The 17,440-nt window shown below is 36.1% G+C and overlaps 1 protein-coding gene across 4 annotated transcripts in view; it reads right to left on the reverse strand.

Moving 5' to 3' along the window:
* Window positions 1-17,440, reverse strand: part of IPO8 (importin 8) — a 50,854-nt gene that overhangs the window by 25,476 nt on the left and 7,938 nt on the right. For all 4 annotated transcript variants that reach the window (XM_040594879.1, XM_040594877.1, XM_040594880.1 and 1 more), the window contains exons 2-12: window positions 16,616-16,697; window positions 14,381-14,537; window positions 11,998-12,156; window positions 10,905-11,061; window positions 9,769-9,858; window positions 8,856-8,950; window positions 8,175-8,259; window positions 5,577-5,711; window positions 4,644-4,743; window positions 2,910-2,986; window positions 1,530-1,646 (exon numbers count right to left, since the gene is read on the reverse strand). In XM_040594879.1, coding sequence (XP_040450813.1) covers window positions 1,530-1,646; window positions 2,910-2,986; window positions 4,644-4,743; window positions 5,577-5,711; window positions 8,175-8,259; window positions 8,856-8,950; window positions 9,769-9,858; window positions 10,905-11,061; window positions 11,998-12,156; window positions 14,381-14,517 — 1,152 coding nt within the window. In that variant the 5' untranslated portion in view covers window positions 14,518-14,537; window positions 16,616-16,697. The remainder of the gene's footprint in view (window positions 1-1,529; window positions 1,647-2,909; window positions 2,987-4,643; window positions 4,744-5,576; window positions 5,712-8,174; window positions 8,260-8,855; window positions 8,951-9,768; window positions 9,859-10,904; window positions 11,062-11,997; window positions 12,157-14,380; window positions 14,538-16,615; window positions 16,698-17,440) is intronic.

The following is a 17,440-nucleotide window of genomic DNA, read 5'->3' on the forward strand; positions in this document are numbered from 1 at the left end:
GAGGGTGAAAGGGGACGCTCAATACAAAATATAACTTAGGTGATCACACTACTACTTCACCAATGCATACATAATTTTTTCCCACACTGATTTCCCCTGCCCTCAGAAAGGCAAATGAAGAACTGAGCAGAGAAAAACCACAAAGGGAAAAGAATTTTCCCTTGTGCACACAGGTCAAAGTTTTGCAGGCATTAAACTGGAGCCACTATGGAAAGCCAGGTGGTTAAGGCAGGATCGCTGTGTCTACGAGCTCCTTGCAATCTATTATCTCAGTCAGCTCACCAGCCAGAAAGCACAAATCAAGTATTTTACACAGAAACAGTTAATGGAATTTTTCATTCTGCCAAATCCCAAACACAAAATATTCAGAGTTGAGAGGAGTCTGCAGTGTTCAGCGATTATTACTTTTTTTACAATGTATATTATAACCTCATGTTTCAAGACTGAAAATTTCAAATAAGAGTGGTATGCTGGAATAAATCCTTTTTATTTCCTCAGGTTTAGAAACCCCCAAGTCAAGATGAAAGGCTCCTCACAACACAATGTTCTCTTTCACTGTTATACTCCGGCATGAAGGAGGGCATTTACAATCCAACGTAATCTACAAAATTTCCACAAAAGTTACTGATGTTTCAGGATTTCAGATCAGATCACAGATTGGTACATTGGTAAAAAATAGATGGTAGATGTTTTTAAGATGTTGCTTGTAACATGAAGACATATCCTGCACAGAAAACTCATACATAAAATAAAATAAACTACTTCTAAAAGGAAGCCTCCAGCACAACGGTGCTATTCTCAGGCTAAAAGTGGTAACTTTTTGGCAATAACTTTTGACATGGAGGGGGCATACTTTAGACTCCATCGTCTACAGAAGCGTAAAGGAAACCATAATTTATATTACATTAGACAGCAACAGTGTGGATTAAACGTGTACTCAAATTCCAGAAAAATAATCAAAATTCTGAGGTACTGTCCATAAGAAAAATGGAGGAAGAATAGAAACTCTATGCTCTTTCCAGTTATTTTCAAAACTCCCAACTGGCTGATGAAATAAGACTTAAAGCCACACATTGTAGGGTAAGAAAGCTGGAAAGCTAGACAACACATTCCTGCAACATGTTAAGTAAACATTTTTCTGGAACCAGAAGCAGCCCACAATAGCACAGGCTGTTTGAGGAGTTTGCTGAAGAATCATAAGCAATGTTATTGATGGAATGCATGTTTGCTTTTTTAACACCCTTCCATTTCACAAGGAAAGCAGGAGAGGACCAGGGGACTGTTCTGTAGCAAACAAACGGAGCTTTGGAGCAACCTGAGAAGACAAATCTGCATAGAAAATGGGAATATAAAACCCAGGAAAGAATGTTAATATTTTTAAGAAACAGATTCTTATTGCACAGTACAATCTCTCTACAGACTTCATAAATATGGCCAAAGGCTAGCCATACTTTATAAGCTACAACTTTATCAGAAATGGCAGTTGATAATAAGAACTACTAACCTTTTTCACTTCTTTACCCACTTACCTTCAGTAAAATATCTGCTAGGGATCCTATAACGTGCAAAGCTCCATCTTTTTTCCTTGGATCAATGTTTGGCTCTGTCAGAATCTGGTAGCAATAAGCCATCATTTTTGGTAATACCTACAGAAGACAGAAAACACACAATCTCCTTTTGTCAAATTATTTTAATAGCATTGTTAAAAAAATTCATATAATGTTTTTAACTTAAAGTAGAAATTTTTTCTTGGCCAAAGCAACTGTGAGGTACTACATGTAACATCTTTCCATAGTTAAAACTGAGAAGATTTCTTTTTAAACTTTTCAGCCAAACTTGTCAAACAATCTCCTTGAAATCTCACATTAGTAATAGTAAGTAAGATATTTTTATTGTTGTCTTGAGGCAAATCAAAAAAGGTAATGAAAAGGCAAGAGGCTCAAACAGTACCTCACCATTTTTTTCCCTTAACTTCTCTTCTGTTTTGTGTCACACATATATAAATACGTACATGTGTGTATATGTACGTATGAACAAAATACATATTCAAGAACACCTTGGACAAAACCCTCATAAACTTATTTTAATCTATTGATTTTGGCAGTAACTTCTACAGTTGACTAGACTTAGAAAGGTTTCTTCACAAAACCAATTGTTTATTGTCATTTCCACACCCACTATGTGCTTTTCAGATATTATGACATTTTGACAATCTCAGTACAAATTATGAAAATTAGAAGGTCAGTGGGCAAGGACGTTTTTGACAATAAAGCAGTGGAAAGGTCATAGGCTATTCCATCTGACTATGCTCTTCTCTGAAGATCCATCTGGAAACAGAGTTCCATGTTTACTGGATGTTAAAATGGTACCCAGAAAAAAGTTGGCAGTTTTAGCAAACTGTTGTGTGCTTTCCAGGGCTCGGCTGGATACTCCTGCACAGATCACTAAGTACAGAAAGATCTACAGCAAAGCTATGCCCTCATTTAAAAAGTAACTATGAAATTGGTTTTGTTCTTGTTAATTTCATTGCTGTCAACAGGATTTTAAATAGTATCAGTGAAAATTAATAAAGATCAGGTTCTCTTTTCCTCCTGCTAATTTGGGAAGCTCAGAACAGCCATGACAGAGGCTGTTTGTAAACTCTGGAAAATACCAGTACGTCTATTCCAACTCAGTTCATATCTGGCAGGATAATTGTAAAGCTGCAAGAGGAATCCACTTATTTATTTATTTATACATACACACATATTTTAATTCTCCCATAATTAATAGCACTCAGCCAGAAAAGCATTTGACTATGTATTAGCAAGTAGATTTTTCAAGACTAGCTTCCCATAGCATCTTCAAATTTGAGGGAAAATGACATTGTTAAGAAAACTTCACATAATTAAAAAACACTAGTTCCATACCTCTTTTCTCTTCTTTGCAGCAGTATAAAGGAGATTCTGTGCTGCTGTTGTAGTGGATGCATAATCCTCAAATACATCTAACAAATTGGGGGGAAAAAAAAAGGTAAAAAAGATACTCCTTTTCTGAATGGCATACCAATAAAGTTTTTATAAACCATTTTGTTTGTGGTATATCACAAAATCAGAGTGAATATTTAACTTCAAAACTATTGACACAGTGGTCTTCACTTCATGGTTAAAGAGTAAGACCCAAGCTTATGTCACATAGCTTATGAAAACATTTACTTCTTTCCTTCCAAATCTGCTGACGGCTCATCATTGCCTTTATTAGGAACGCATTATTTATTCATTAATTCTTTTGAAAACAGGTATTTAAGGGATGAAAAATCCTGGCTTTTTTTTTAATTAAAACCACTATAGGAAGAACAACAATACATTCCAGCACCATCTGTGTACCATATGTACACATTTTTGGCTTGATATTATTAAAACCTCATGGGAAACTTTTTGTATGTAAAAAGTACTTGGATCTGGGGTAGTTTTAAATCTGCTGAAAGTTGAAGCTTTTTTAGCTTCATTCATTACAAGTAAACCTCCTTTAATCACATTGAAAATACAATTTATATCTTGAAAAAAAAAATCTGTTCTGCCAAACATGTTCTAATCCAAATGTCCCTACACAAATCAAATAAAAAGATCTAAAAACATAATGTTAAAATGTGGTTAAAGTTACACACTAACTTTTCCTGAGAACTTGAAGATAAATAATGATTAAGAAATACTACCAGACTACTGGAATTCTTGTTCCAAACCAAAATGTGCCTCACTAAACTTCAAATTAATGTACTTTTATGCTTGAAGGGTTTTTTACCTTCCACAATACAATTTAGATCTGTATTTAACTGTTTCAACTATATATAAAATAGGATTCACTATTTACACAGAAAGAACCAAAAATCAGCAATGTGTTTGTGCCCCAGTGACCAACACTGTATCATGATTAATTTTTTTGCATAACAACTCTCCAAGATTTTTCTGTGAAAATTTAAATTCTGTTTTCTCATATGTGAATCCCAAATAAACTAACTGGAAGTTTACCAAATGCTACATATCTCCGTAGTGCCTGGCTTACAGGAGTTTTCTGCTAAAACTGCTGTATTTTAAAAGCATCCTTCTCTTTTTCAGTGACATGACTCTTTTAGTAACAGTAATTATTCATAATATGGTTCTATGTGATATTCCAAAGATTTTTGCACTACATCTTTGAAAGAATACATATATCTAATTGTCTTACAATTCAATAATAATAATTGGTAACAAAATGCTGAAGACTAACAATTTTCAATAGGGAAAGAGCAAGTCAGGCCTCTTCTGGTCAAAGCGAGAGCTGCAAGAACTTGCAGGCAGCTGGCACACTGCAGTTCTGGATTCTGAAACTGGCATTAAAAAGTGAGCATGCCAATCTATTTGGGCTGCACTGTGCACATGTGAAATAGGAAAAAAAGTTAAGATAATCATTTAGTTTAAAGCTACCAGCCAAGTGGCCAAAACTCACTTGATCTGCCGCCTTCTTTTAACTACAGATTGGTGAGATTTAAGAACCAAATTTTCTTCTTCCTATTGTTCAGGACACTGGTGAAGACAGAGACATTACAGTGGCCATGCTGTGAATTGGGACTATAGTGTACAGTTACAATGAAAGCAAAAAAATAAACGTTAAACACAAACATTTACCGAATTTCATTCGGATATATTCATATGGATCCTCTTGCCAGAGCTCTTCATCCTCATCTTTGTAGCACATTAGAGAGAATATCACTTCTTCTGTTATAGTCTAATATTAGAGAAGTCAAATACACATAAGCACACATAAAATCAAATTCCAGTACAGTTTCCCTCCACTATACACTAATTTACTCAACCTACTTTTCTGAAAAGTAAAATTCTTTTAATCAGTGCTCTTTTATTTTGGCTATCAGAAATAAACTTACAATATACATACTTACCTTCTGCAACATTCCTACACATTAATAATTATATATTTATAATAATACAGTACCATGCAAAATACACTTCAAGACATACATCGTCTATGAACAGCAGAACATCGTATTCTGCAGAAGGATCTCACCTATGCAACACTTAACATGAGAATGGATTTCAGAGTCCTTCTTCCTAACAGTCATGGGATTAATTAACTACAGCAAGGGAGCTTATGACATGAAAAAATAAAAGCATAAAAATAACATTTCACTTGTTCTTAGTTCACTTATGAAGCATGTCCTTTACACAGAGTTCAATACCTTATAGTTTATGTTCTCTTTGCATGACAATCAATTCTGAATTTCCAAATCTATAGACAATTCTGAACACTAGCAACTAATAAAAGCCAGAACATTATGACTGTCTGGCAGACTTCAAAAATAAAAATAAAGAACTTATAGAACAGATTCCTTAATTGAGGTTACAATATCTGCAATAAAAGGTAGTCATAATACCAATAAAATCAACCGCATTAATGTATAAATGCTATTTTTTGCCCAGATCGACTGCTGCATCAAAGATTCACGAAACATTCTTTAAAACTGCAGAACTGGTGGGGGTTTTGGAGTTATTTTAACCACGCTGATGACATGCAGTGTTTGTGACTGGGTTTTGTGCACTGACCTGTATGTGTGGCTTCATTTGCTTCCATGTTACAGAGTGAATAACCCCCTGGTTCAGATAATTTAACGTTTGCTGAAGAACACGTGGCGCAACATAGTCTTTTTGCCTGTATTGGTCTAAGATTCTTAAGAGAACCTAAAGAAATAAATTGATATTTTTAAATAAAGACCGAAAATTCTCACGCATAGACATGCAGTCCACCTCTTCAGTGAATGTACATGGACAGAATAATTAGTTTTATAGCAGAGGTTCTACTGTTAGTAATCACTGAAACACCTTTGATCCAGAAAACAGAGATGACATAAATGTTAAGGATCAAATCCTGCAAGCATTCATGTACATGTCTACCTTTACTATTAGCCCTACCATGTGATCCCTTGTGATTGTAAGCCAAAGATATACTGCAATGTTCACAGGCTCACAGTTTACACAAGCCTCAGCAAAATTTGGAATAGATAAGGAAAAGACACAGTGATATTTTCAAACTGGTTGGCTTCTAGATCTGTTAGTGGTGCCTGTATTCATTTTTTAATGACAGGCCCCCAAAGACAACAAATTACTTTGGAAGAACAGTGATAAGAATAGAAATACTAAACTAGAAAAGAATAGGTTACCGTTTAGATCTGTGAATCAGAAGAGATGCAAAACCCTTAACTTCAATTACCTATTGTAAACATCAGATAGTATCGCCTAGCATGCTGCCACAAACTCCATCACACAAAGCTTCCTTGGTATAAAGGCTTGCTGCACTAAGAAAAACCTACAGTGCAAAGCCACTAATCTGCACTAATGGCAGATGTACTCTTATGTGTCAATAAGTGTAAGAATTGGCATGTACATGAATAACAGTAAAAATCAAGGGCACTACATAACAAAACATTGAATCACGTCTTTTCAGAAGGACAATTCTGCTTCATAATTCTTCATAAGATTATAACAAATCTTATTGTGAACCTAACTCTTTTATTAGGAATACTAAGTCTGATCTCAAGTCTTTTATACGATATGCTCCTTGGGCAAGAATCGTCTACATCTCATATAGACTCTACCACACTGTCAGCACTTAACAACTGATGAATAACTAATGAAGGCTTAGTAATGTAATATTCACGGTAGAATTCTTACTGGTCTGCAAAAAAATGTGACAAATCAGCATTTAAGAGCAGAAATGGAAGAAATGTGCAGATTGTCCAGTCCATTTAACTTGAAAGCTAAACTGCTCCCTCTGCTACATAGCCTAATCTCTTAGACAAACTTTTAAGTATTTCAAATGATAACTGCCCATGGGAGTCTATTTTTCCACTAAGGACTTAAACATTGCAAGGATTTTGGAATAGATATTAGACTGTTCCCCTTTTCAATTAATGCTTACAGCCTCACCACAACCATTCCTCTCCTTCATTCTTAATATTTACATATTTACACAAAATTAATATGCTAAGGGATAAACAATTCTGTTGTCAAACTGGATGGAGAAAAGTTGGTGGGGTTTTTTTTGCGGACAACCCTGGTATTTTGAAATCTAGTTTAAATTTGACTTGAAATGACAACAACAGCCTGGCATCCTGCATCAAAGACACTGGAAATTTAAGCTGTAAGATGGCTGCAGATGTCACGTCAGGGATATTTCATCTGGCAGCATGCTGAGGAGCCACATATTCTGGAAATACACATTATCCAAACACTTGTCACATGAAAAAACAGCATTCCCAGATGGTTTCAAGGTTTACAGGCCAAAGGGAATCAAGAGCCCAGAATCATGAGCAGGAGAGTGTACTGCATTCTCCTGGTTTCTTAGGAATCTGTTTGGAATTTGTAACCCAAAGCCTGGACACCCAAGAGCTTTAGCTGAGCCAAAAGCCTGGCAACTACTGCTCCTAGTCATCCAGTATATGGCAGGCTGAATGAGGAGGAGCTGTGCCAAAAACATCCAAGCCTGGGAGTCAGCACTCTCAGGGCTTTCAGGCACCCAGTAGCTATAGCCATTCCACCAAACCCGGGAGATGCTGGAAGCCCACGTTCCCAGGAGCCTACAGCGGAGCTGGCAGAGAACTAAGAGAACTCTGACAGAAATTGCCTTTCTTCTATGCAATTTTATCAGAACTGAACTGTGTCCACAACACCATGTTATTCACAAATAATTAGCATTCCCCACCCAAAAGAATTTCCTTGCAAACTACAAATTTATGCTATATTTTCATAAAATATGCTTTCTAGATATAAAGTAACTTCTATTACTGTTCTCCAGACACCTTCTAATCTGTCTGTATCTCCTTGAAATACAACAGTGTCATTACATTACTGTGCCTAAGTTGTTTGCAGCAAAAGCACTTACTAAAGACTGGTCTGAAAAAACCACCCTTCTATGACATGAGGCCTCTGCATCTATAGTTTTTTTCTCTCAGACATATCTAGAATGCTTATATATGATGATAATACTGTTTTATCAGCACTTGTCTTGCACTTCTCAATCACTAAAAGGAATCCTGCCTGACGTTCATTTTTGTTTAATGAATGAACTGCAGTACAAGCATAGTGCTGAAAATACATTTCTTCAGAGAAAATTATTTCATTCAGAACCAAATGAACTGTACTTACCTGTTGTATGCCCACAGCATATGTTTTTAAAAAGAAGTCTGAGAATTCAAAGTATTCTTTAGTTACATTTCCAGGACTTCCATACCTTTGAAAAGAAGAGGACACAGATATTTACATTGTGAGAAGTCTACTGTAACTTCTGTTACAGTAACACAGTACTTTCCAAAACACAAAGGACCTTGAGTAGTCTTCCATCTCCAAAAGTATCCTTTCCCACAGGTTCCTTCTAAGCCATTATTTCCCTTATAATGCCCCATTTCCCTTTTCTCAGATTATCATAAACTACAATACTAAAGTCAAGTAAATATAGCTGCCTTTTAGTTACAAGCTCTATAACTTCCACGTTTATGGATTTATCTTCAAATCTTCCCCTGCCTTTACATTTGAGAATATAAGGACTTGTAGCTGAATGTAGTAAAAAAAAAAAAGCAACACAACAAACCAAAATAAAAGACCCTGTACTTTTCCAGTGGGGCTAGTTTCTTGCCATCTTAGTCAAACGATTTCACTAAGAGCTCAGAACAGCCTGTGCTGGTAAAAAGCAGAGGACAGCAGCAGGAACACCTTTTTGGTGACCATGGGCTGTTAAATCAACTGAACTGTCTTGTCTAATTGCACCTCAAGTAACATTACAGATTTGTAATCCAAATTTAGTTTTTTATCAGTTTGTTAGTTTTTTACCGTTCAAAAAGACGAGCTACAATATGCAGTGCCCACTTCTTGCATTTCCACCACACCAGCTCCGGTCTATCATCTTCGTCAATCTGCAAAGTCTCCTATAAATAAATACATTTATTTTAAATTAGCCGTGTATTGTTGAGATAAATGATGACTTAAATATTCCTTACCAAGTAAACTAATACAAATGCACAGCACTGACTAAAGCTTTGATTGTTACCAGCTATGTAACATTCACGAACTTTCAAATATCTTAATTAGTCGATGTACCCATATATGTTCAATACCTGTACAATGCCTGTACTTCAATTTTCAAAACTATGCATATTTAAAAAACAGAAACTGTCAGATATACTTGAATACTACATGGTGGCATGCACTCTGGCTTAAAACAAATATACACATCCTAACCATATATTAATGCAAAAGCTATTATAAGAATGTTGAGGTCGTGAAATAAATTTCTAAAACACTTAGGAAATGCCAGTTAATGTTGTACACACACAAACAAGAATTTACTTTTTTATTTTGTTATTTTTTTGTCTATTTTTATATTACTATTTTTAATTTGTTCTTCAAGAAACATTAAGGACAGATGAAAGAAAAAGAGTAATGGAGACAAATGACAGGTTTGTGATCACCTTTTGTTTCCTGTTTAAAACAAGCTGGCTAAAATACTTGGAAACTTGCAAAATATCCCAGATCAGAGTTTATATGGTGTCACTACCTCAGACAATGAATTCTGACAGCTTACATGATCATCCTGCATTTCCGTCAGAAATGCCACTTATTACAAGGATAAGAATCTTACACAGGTAACACCTTAAAAAATGGAACACTTAGAATATCTTCACATTGACTGTTCCTCAAATGTCAACACCCAAGTATCAAAGGTCTTTACAAAACTAAAACTTACTGGAGGGACATTTCTGTCAATGATAGTACGGAAGATCTCCATCCACTGAGTCATAGTCTGGTTATTCACCAACTGGAGCGGCAACGCATACTGAAACAAGAAGAAAACTCACAGTCACGCAATACAAATTTTCTCTGAAAAAGGTAAAAGATGTTTCTACAGTAGTTACATTCTGAGAAAGATGAGGTTTTAAGGAAAATTAAGGCTAATTAGGTTAGATAATCAATACTACTCTAATTGCTTCCTCCTTGGTACAATTTACAGAGGAATTTCTGGGCAGGCAACTGTTTAAGTAAAGTTCCTTGGTATATTTCTTCCTCTTCTTTCACAATAGCCCAGCTAACTTTTAGGGACCACAGTAGCATCTACATTATAGGGTTTGGGTAAACCAATAGTATTTTAGTAAGTGAAATGTACTCCTAATTACTACCTAGCTACTATCTAGTAAATCTGACTTCTCTATAAAAATCCAAAGCAAAGTGACAACATTCAGGCAAGCTATTGAAAAGCAAAATAGGATCTTGGGATCTTTTTAATCTGCCCCCCCATCTAGTAGCAAACTACTTTAACTTTTTAACCCGCAGTAATAATTTTCAGGCTACGCCTTATGTAGGATCTTGTTTTGTTTCCCATTCTCTAAAAGTACTTCCTCACCAAACTCATCCCTGTAAAAGCCAAACTCATCTCTGTACAATGCATGTGCATCAATAAATAATTTCTGCTAGATCTTCAGAAGATAACAACAAATGCCACCTACTGAAGTGCATTATTTGACAACTGTACCACTATATCCACTACTGACACTTTCAGAGGCCAACTAGCACAGTCTAGATGCTCACGCTATTTATATCAGGTTATGTGTAACTTCATAAAAATAGGAACATTTCTCCAGTAAGCTTACAAATAGGACGTGCAGAAATACCTTGGTTCATTAAAAATTTAATCTGGGGGATCACATGACCAGTTTTGAAGCAGAAAAATCTATAAAGATCACATTTTTATAAAAACTGTTTATTGTACATGACTTTTCCCATCCAAACTGGTATTCTTACACAATCACACCCACGAGTGTACTGAAGGGGGTCATTGTGCCCAGCAAAGCAAAAGTTTAGGTTTTCCTCTACATAGATGCCAACCTGAACAAGAGCATAGAAGATTTTTAAGATTTGTTTCTGAAGCAGTACAGAATAGTGAGAGTTATCAGGCAGAAGCTGGATCATCTGCTGCTGGATCCGAGGCAAAAATATTTGCATTGCTGCTATGAGAGGATCTCGCTCCTCTGCTTTTTTGTATCTGCAAAGGAAACAAAAATGTTGGTCCAGGATCTACACACTGAAGATTCTAATGCTTATTCCGCACCAGCAATTTAATTTCTGTACCTTAAAAAATAAAATAAAATAAAAAAATCCAGCACTCACTCATTCACTCTCCCCTCCTCTAGCCCCCACCCCAACAATTTGTGCAAATTCCCTAACCTGTAAATACAGAAATGAAATCCAGCAAATGTTACCTTATATAAATGCAGCTATTGGCAGGAAGAACTAATGTTCTTTACTACTGAATTGTCAGCTCACAGGAGCAGGGAGCTGAATTCCTCTGACATTCATACCAATGCTAAACCCAGGTTGGGTGCTGAACAAATAGGAGTGAACAGCCATTGAAAAGGAAAGACAGTTCCTTTATTTGTTAAAGATTCTCTCTTTCTCTGTTTAGATTTCTTTTGTGTGGTTTATAGCATTCATACATAACAACCAATAATATCTTTTTTTAAATGAGTGAAAGTTCACTGCACTTCTAATTTACGTTTTGTGGATTTAGACTATCAGGAGGATGGTACAGGTAACAATATGTAACAGGATAGAGAAGTAACAAATAATTTGTATTCGTATAAACAGCATTTGGGGAATTTTCAAACAAAAGAAGTTACAAACATTTAAGAAATTTTTCACAGGTGGATTAAGTCAGATCAAAAGTACAAAGCCTTGAGAGAAATACATCAGTAAATTCATACAGATTATTGCTGGCATCTCTGCTTTCAATTCAGTGTTGATATAAAGATGATGAATGGCTTTCATTTATTTGCAGGAAAGGAAACATATGACAATTATTAATTGCCATTTTCTATCCAAATTCCTTGTAGAACTGCCAGTGCTCTTAAGAATGTTATTCCCAGTAATCAGCTAAGACTAAAAGTACTGATTCCTCATCTACTGATGGACATCAACTTACTCATAAGTCTTCACCAGCTGATACAGGCACAGGAGGCTCCCAAGCCAACTCCCACTGTTCTGAGACTGCAGGTAGTAGCCTATCTTGTCTACCACAGCTGTCCAATGGCCAGGAAAGTCATGTTTAATGATAGCACGGAGGCACATCGTCAGCTGGGCTCTATGGCGGGAGGCAAAAAGAAATACATTGTAAGTAAATAAGATCAAGTCATAGTGTCTAATATTAAAGGATAGATCCCAAGTCTTGGTTGATTGGCCACAATATACTTATTACATTGTAAGTATCACACATATTTTGACAGCACTGAAAGAGTTTTGAGAAGCAGCAGAGGAACAACAAGGCAAAAAATCCCAGTGGATTTAATTTTAAGGAAGAAACTGATTTCAGGACATTTTAGATACCTTCCTCCTTTCCTCCCTCCTCTCCAAATCTACCAGGCAATATTTGAAAACAATCGATTGCTCAAGAAACCAGCTAGCTTTGTACTTTGAAAATGAATGTTGATACCTCTACATGCTTATGAGGTCAAAAGCAACCACAAAATCACAAATTCGTACATTTTTATTAAACAGTATTGGTCGGTGTTATAATCCAAGCCAGAGGTTCCTCATGAAATTACAGTTTTCCTGGGATCTTCTAGAACAGCACTTTCTGAACCTCTGAAGCATGTGGCAGAGTCAACTGTGTAAAAACATCTTACTATTCCTTTCCCTCCATGCACTTTTAGATGCCATTCACAATGGTGAGGCAAGACAAGATTGTTAATTGCCTAGCGAAGTGTGACTAAAAAAGTTGAGCGGCACTGAACTAGAAACTGTAATACTCTTGGTTTGGCTAAGGAATCAAAAATCTGCAGAAAATATTGGTTCTTCTACACTTAGTTTTCCTTGGGTACCCTCTTGCAGTCCATTACATAACTAGCCACTATTGCATAGCAGTTCAAAAAGGGGCCCTCCACCTACAAAGCCTTTTAGCTTCCTACAAACCTACCTTCCCCCTCAAGCCTTCGGAGTTTGTGCTTGTTGCCAGTTTGGTTCCTCCTCCCCCCTTCATCTCACAAGCAAACAGTGAAAAAGATCAGTATTACAACATCAGGCTTCTTCCAATAAAGTTTCTTGGGAGTTTTTTAACCTCTGTCAAATCTACAAGTTTAGCCAGTATTTAGAAACCCTGTCTGTATTTTATTCCAGGTGATTGTCCCAGGGTTTTCAACAATCCTTTTAGATGCAGATTGTCATTGCAATGTCAAGACATTTTGAATATCAGGTTATGAAACGATGCCTGGACTAGTTTGCAAAACACTCTTCAAACTTGCATTATTTTGCATTCTTTTGTATAAATTTAGCCTTGGTATTTATGACATGATAGCAGGGGAAAACGACATGCCTTTACTACATTATCACAGAAAGAACACAAGCTGCCTTACCTGGCAGCATAGCCTTGGCAAGGAGCACCTATCTCTTTCAGTGGAAATACTGATCATCTGCATTCAGTGTGTTAGAAAAGCTGAACTGGAAACAATGGTTTAGTTCATTTTCTTGTCTTGGTACAGGACCATTTATATCCCAAGCATTCCTGGCAGGTGTTTGTCTTATCTATTCATAAAGATCTCCAGTGACAGCAAAGCTATAGCTAATGCATTCTGGTGTTTCATTACTTTTTAAAGTGTTTTCTCTAATCCCCATTTCAATCTGTAGTCAATCACTCCTCTTCCGGATATGACTACTGACAAAAGATGACATATTTGGGCACCTAGCTGGTGGACAGGAGGAGGAAGAGAGAAGAGGATTTTCTTCTGTTTTTCAAAGATGAACATCTATACACTACAGCCTAATCCCATCCTATCAGCCTCACTTTAATTAAAGTAATGAACAATCATAGCCTGTAGTATGCTGTGAGTCTGAACCATTCTTCCAGCAAAAAGAGAACAGCATTTCTTCATTCTTTAACATCTTAAAACCAAGAATGCTAATACACATTTTAAATACTGGGATTACATATAAAAATTGCAGAAGTAATTGACAAAAGGCCTACAAAAAAAAAAGAAAACAGATCTTGGGCAGTATTTCTCTGAATGGTTAATTCTTATCGCAGATAGCCCTCTATGCTATCTATGCAAGTAGACAGGCTGTCACTACAGCAAGTGTTGTAAGACACTTTAAACACCATAAGAGGATAAATCACATCACAGGGCTTTTAGCCTGGTTACTACATTTCTGGAAAACAAGTGCACATAAATATGTTAAAATTTATTATTATTACATTTTCAAAGTAAGTACTTGCTTCACCTCCCAAGAAACTTGAGGTTTTCATGTTAACTGCATCAAGACTGGTAGGTCTGAAAACTTGAGCTATAGAAATATCTCTACACTGTATAAGATACCTCACTAAGTCAGGAGAACGGATTATTCCTTCCACAATGTTATCACGAATCTGCTGACGATCATTTTCATGAATGTTGAATGGAAATACTGCTTCTCCAGGAGGTGGTTCACGATCCGGCCAGTACTGTGTCACCATGTTCTTCAGGTAAATGGCAGCTAAGTAAAAACATTGAGGAAATAATAACTTAAGTCTAACACACCTCCACATTACTCTGCGCTCAACCTGTAGTACAGTTGAAAGTAGAACAGAATTGAAAAGACAACTGAAAACCATTGCATGAGTTCTTAACAATTATAGGTACTAAGCACAGCTGCGTCAGAAAACCATTTTTTTATGATTCCACACAAGGTCAGGTTCAAGTGTGTGATTCTAAACAGAACAGAGTAGTATTTCAGTCAGCTTCTATTGGGGTACCCTCTTTATTATTCTATATGGACATAATATTCCATCGTTCTAAACAAGCAAACAAAATTCTACTTATCTGCATTTTTGCTCATCCCTAAAACAACTACTCAAGCTCAGTAAGTGAAATTTTGGAAGGCTCGTGTAAACAAATCACTGTACAGGCAGGTGGGCCACTCTGCTTGGGGAAATGCCCTGTGTGAAACTGGCATGTGGCTTACGTTCTATTCAAACAAAATGTTTGTTGTGAATTCCCTAAGCTTTATCTCACTATTAGGATTTCTCATAATCCCTTAGAATTGTTCCCTTCTGTCTCACATGAAAAACCATGAAAAATAAAGTTAATCTTCAACTGAAAATAAAGCAGCATTTACGCCTTAGTACTAAAATGCCAGTAGGCATTCTTTACAAAACATGAAATATGGTGTAAAACATTAAAGAAATGTTCTTAATAAACTCTTATCCCTGTACTACTTTGGTTGATTATTAGCTAGGGCTTTAAAGTATAAATAAAATATCCTTGGGTACAATCATTTCTCTTGGTGATGACAAATTGCAAAGTATGAAAATATGCAGTTCGTAAAGTATTTTATAGGAACAAGAGGAAAAACACTTCTTTGTCTATGACGTGCCAGAATATTCAGACAAGAAACAGGTCCAGAAAGACCAGCCCAAGACTTTAATTTACTCTGCCCATAGATCTTGTTGTTATACAAATTCTTGGCTTTTAAAATATTCCCAGGGAAACCTGTTGACTTTACTTTTCTATTTTATACCTCTGCTCTGGAAAAACAAAAACAAAAAAACCCAAAAATTATGTTCTACATACTTCCCCGCCCACCCCCCCCACCCCCCCCGAATGGTACTGAAATGAGACATTAATTTATAAAAATGATCTTATGGAGTCCAGATTAAGCATCAGGCTTTACTGCAGCAGAGTTTAACAATGCCATACAAAGTTGGATTATCTTTGAAAAAATAAATGCCAGCATGACAAACAGCATATGTCAGCATGCCCCAACACACTCGGGGGATTAATGGGATCTGTACAAAAAAACCCAACAGTGCTTCTACGGGAAATGTTGTTCCATAGGATAAAAAGAGCTGTGAACAGAAAGATCGATTTCTTGAAAAAGCTGAATATTTTCTGTGTCTGACAAAAATATTTGAGTAGTTAAAATGGATTACGAGAATTTAGAATCTGATCTTACACAAATGTATATCCTACAGTTAACTGCATCACCATACCTGAACTCACACACACAGTTGGGCAACCTTTCTAGACATGCTCAGACTATAAATTTATAACTTATCAGTTATGTGACATTCCTTCACATCTACTTTTGTAAGCAGACACCACAGATACCGATTAAGCACACGTGGCTACCACTGACCTAGGGAATTGTGGGGGGGGTCGGTTTTTAGAAACCATTTTTCTAGGAAAAGGGTTTCAAATAGAAACATGTACTCAAATGAGATTCACTTTTTTTTAATTCCCACTTCTCTTGGCATCACTACTTCTTCACCACCAGGAGAAAGAATACCTAAGGCTCCCTGCGTACTCAGTTTTGAGCAGAAATCATTCTCTTTTCATATCAGTATCACAGCAATCCAGTAGGGATCACTAGAAACACAGGGAAGCCAAAGCAGGACTCTACCCTATGCCCTTGGTTTTATCTGGCCCTCATGTACGAAAGAAATGGCAAAGAGAGACCCTTTTCATTTCCAAATTCAGAACAAACATGAACTTAAATTGCAACAGCTCAATACTCAGTCAAACTAACAGACTGACTTTCTATCGAAAGAAAATGAAACAAGGAATTTCTCTCACCTGCTTGACGCACTGGAAATTCAACTTGATCTGATACTATGATTTGCAGTAGACTTGGAGCAAAATTGATGATCTTATAGGACTGAAATACATATAAAACACAGTTAGCAAATCACTACATTTAAAGAAGACTGTACTACCAAAAGCTGATTAAGAAATACATACTAAGGATTTTGCAGTGTTCTTTGATTCTCCTCATCAAGTATGAAAGGTTTTAGCACTTGGATTTGCCCAGATCTACAGCAATCCCAGTAATTACTTGTAAAAGCTGAGCATATAACAGCACTTGGGTGGAGTAAGTAGTGATGGAATCACAAGGCTTTCTATTACACATTAGTGATAGTAAATATTTAAATAATTCTGAGAATGCATAGTGAGAAGCATTACAGATTTGTCTTTGAATTATTTAACTTAGCTTCATAGGTCAAATGAATTTTGGCATGCTTCATCAATAGATACCATTTATTTGCAAAATGGATTGTGGTATAATAGCAATACTGAACTTTGAAGAGATTAAGAAAACCATTTAAAATTATTTTCAAGTGTAAGCAGCAACTGCATTAGCCACATATTATACAGCTACCTTTTAAAGAACTAGATGTATACTGCTTCTTAAGAAAAAAATAAAAACTGAGGAAACACAGTGGAATAACCATTTTTAATTAAAATCAAGCATAGACAGATAACATTTCAAAACCCACAGCCTTCCTGGGAACTTTTCAAACACTACATCAGCCACGCAGCTCAAGAATTTCAAAGAGAAAACAATGCTCACTGAACCTCTGAGCAAAGCACGCCAGATTTAAAAGATGTGAAAATCTGATA

This window comes from Falco naumanni, chromosome 5 (assembly GCF_017639655.2).
Source record: "Falco naumanni isolate bFalNau1 chromosome 5, bFalNau1.pat, whole genome shotgun sequence".
Lineage (NCBI taxonomy): Eukaryota > Metazoa > Chordata > Aves > Falconiformes > Falconidae > Falco > Falco naumanni.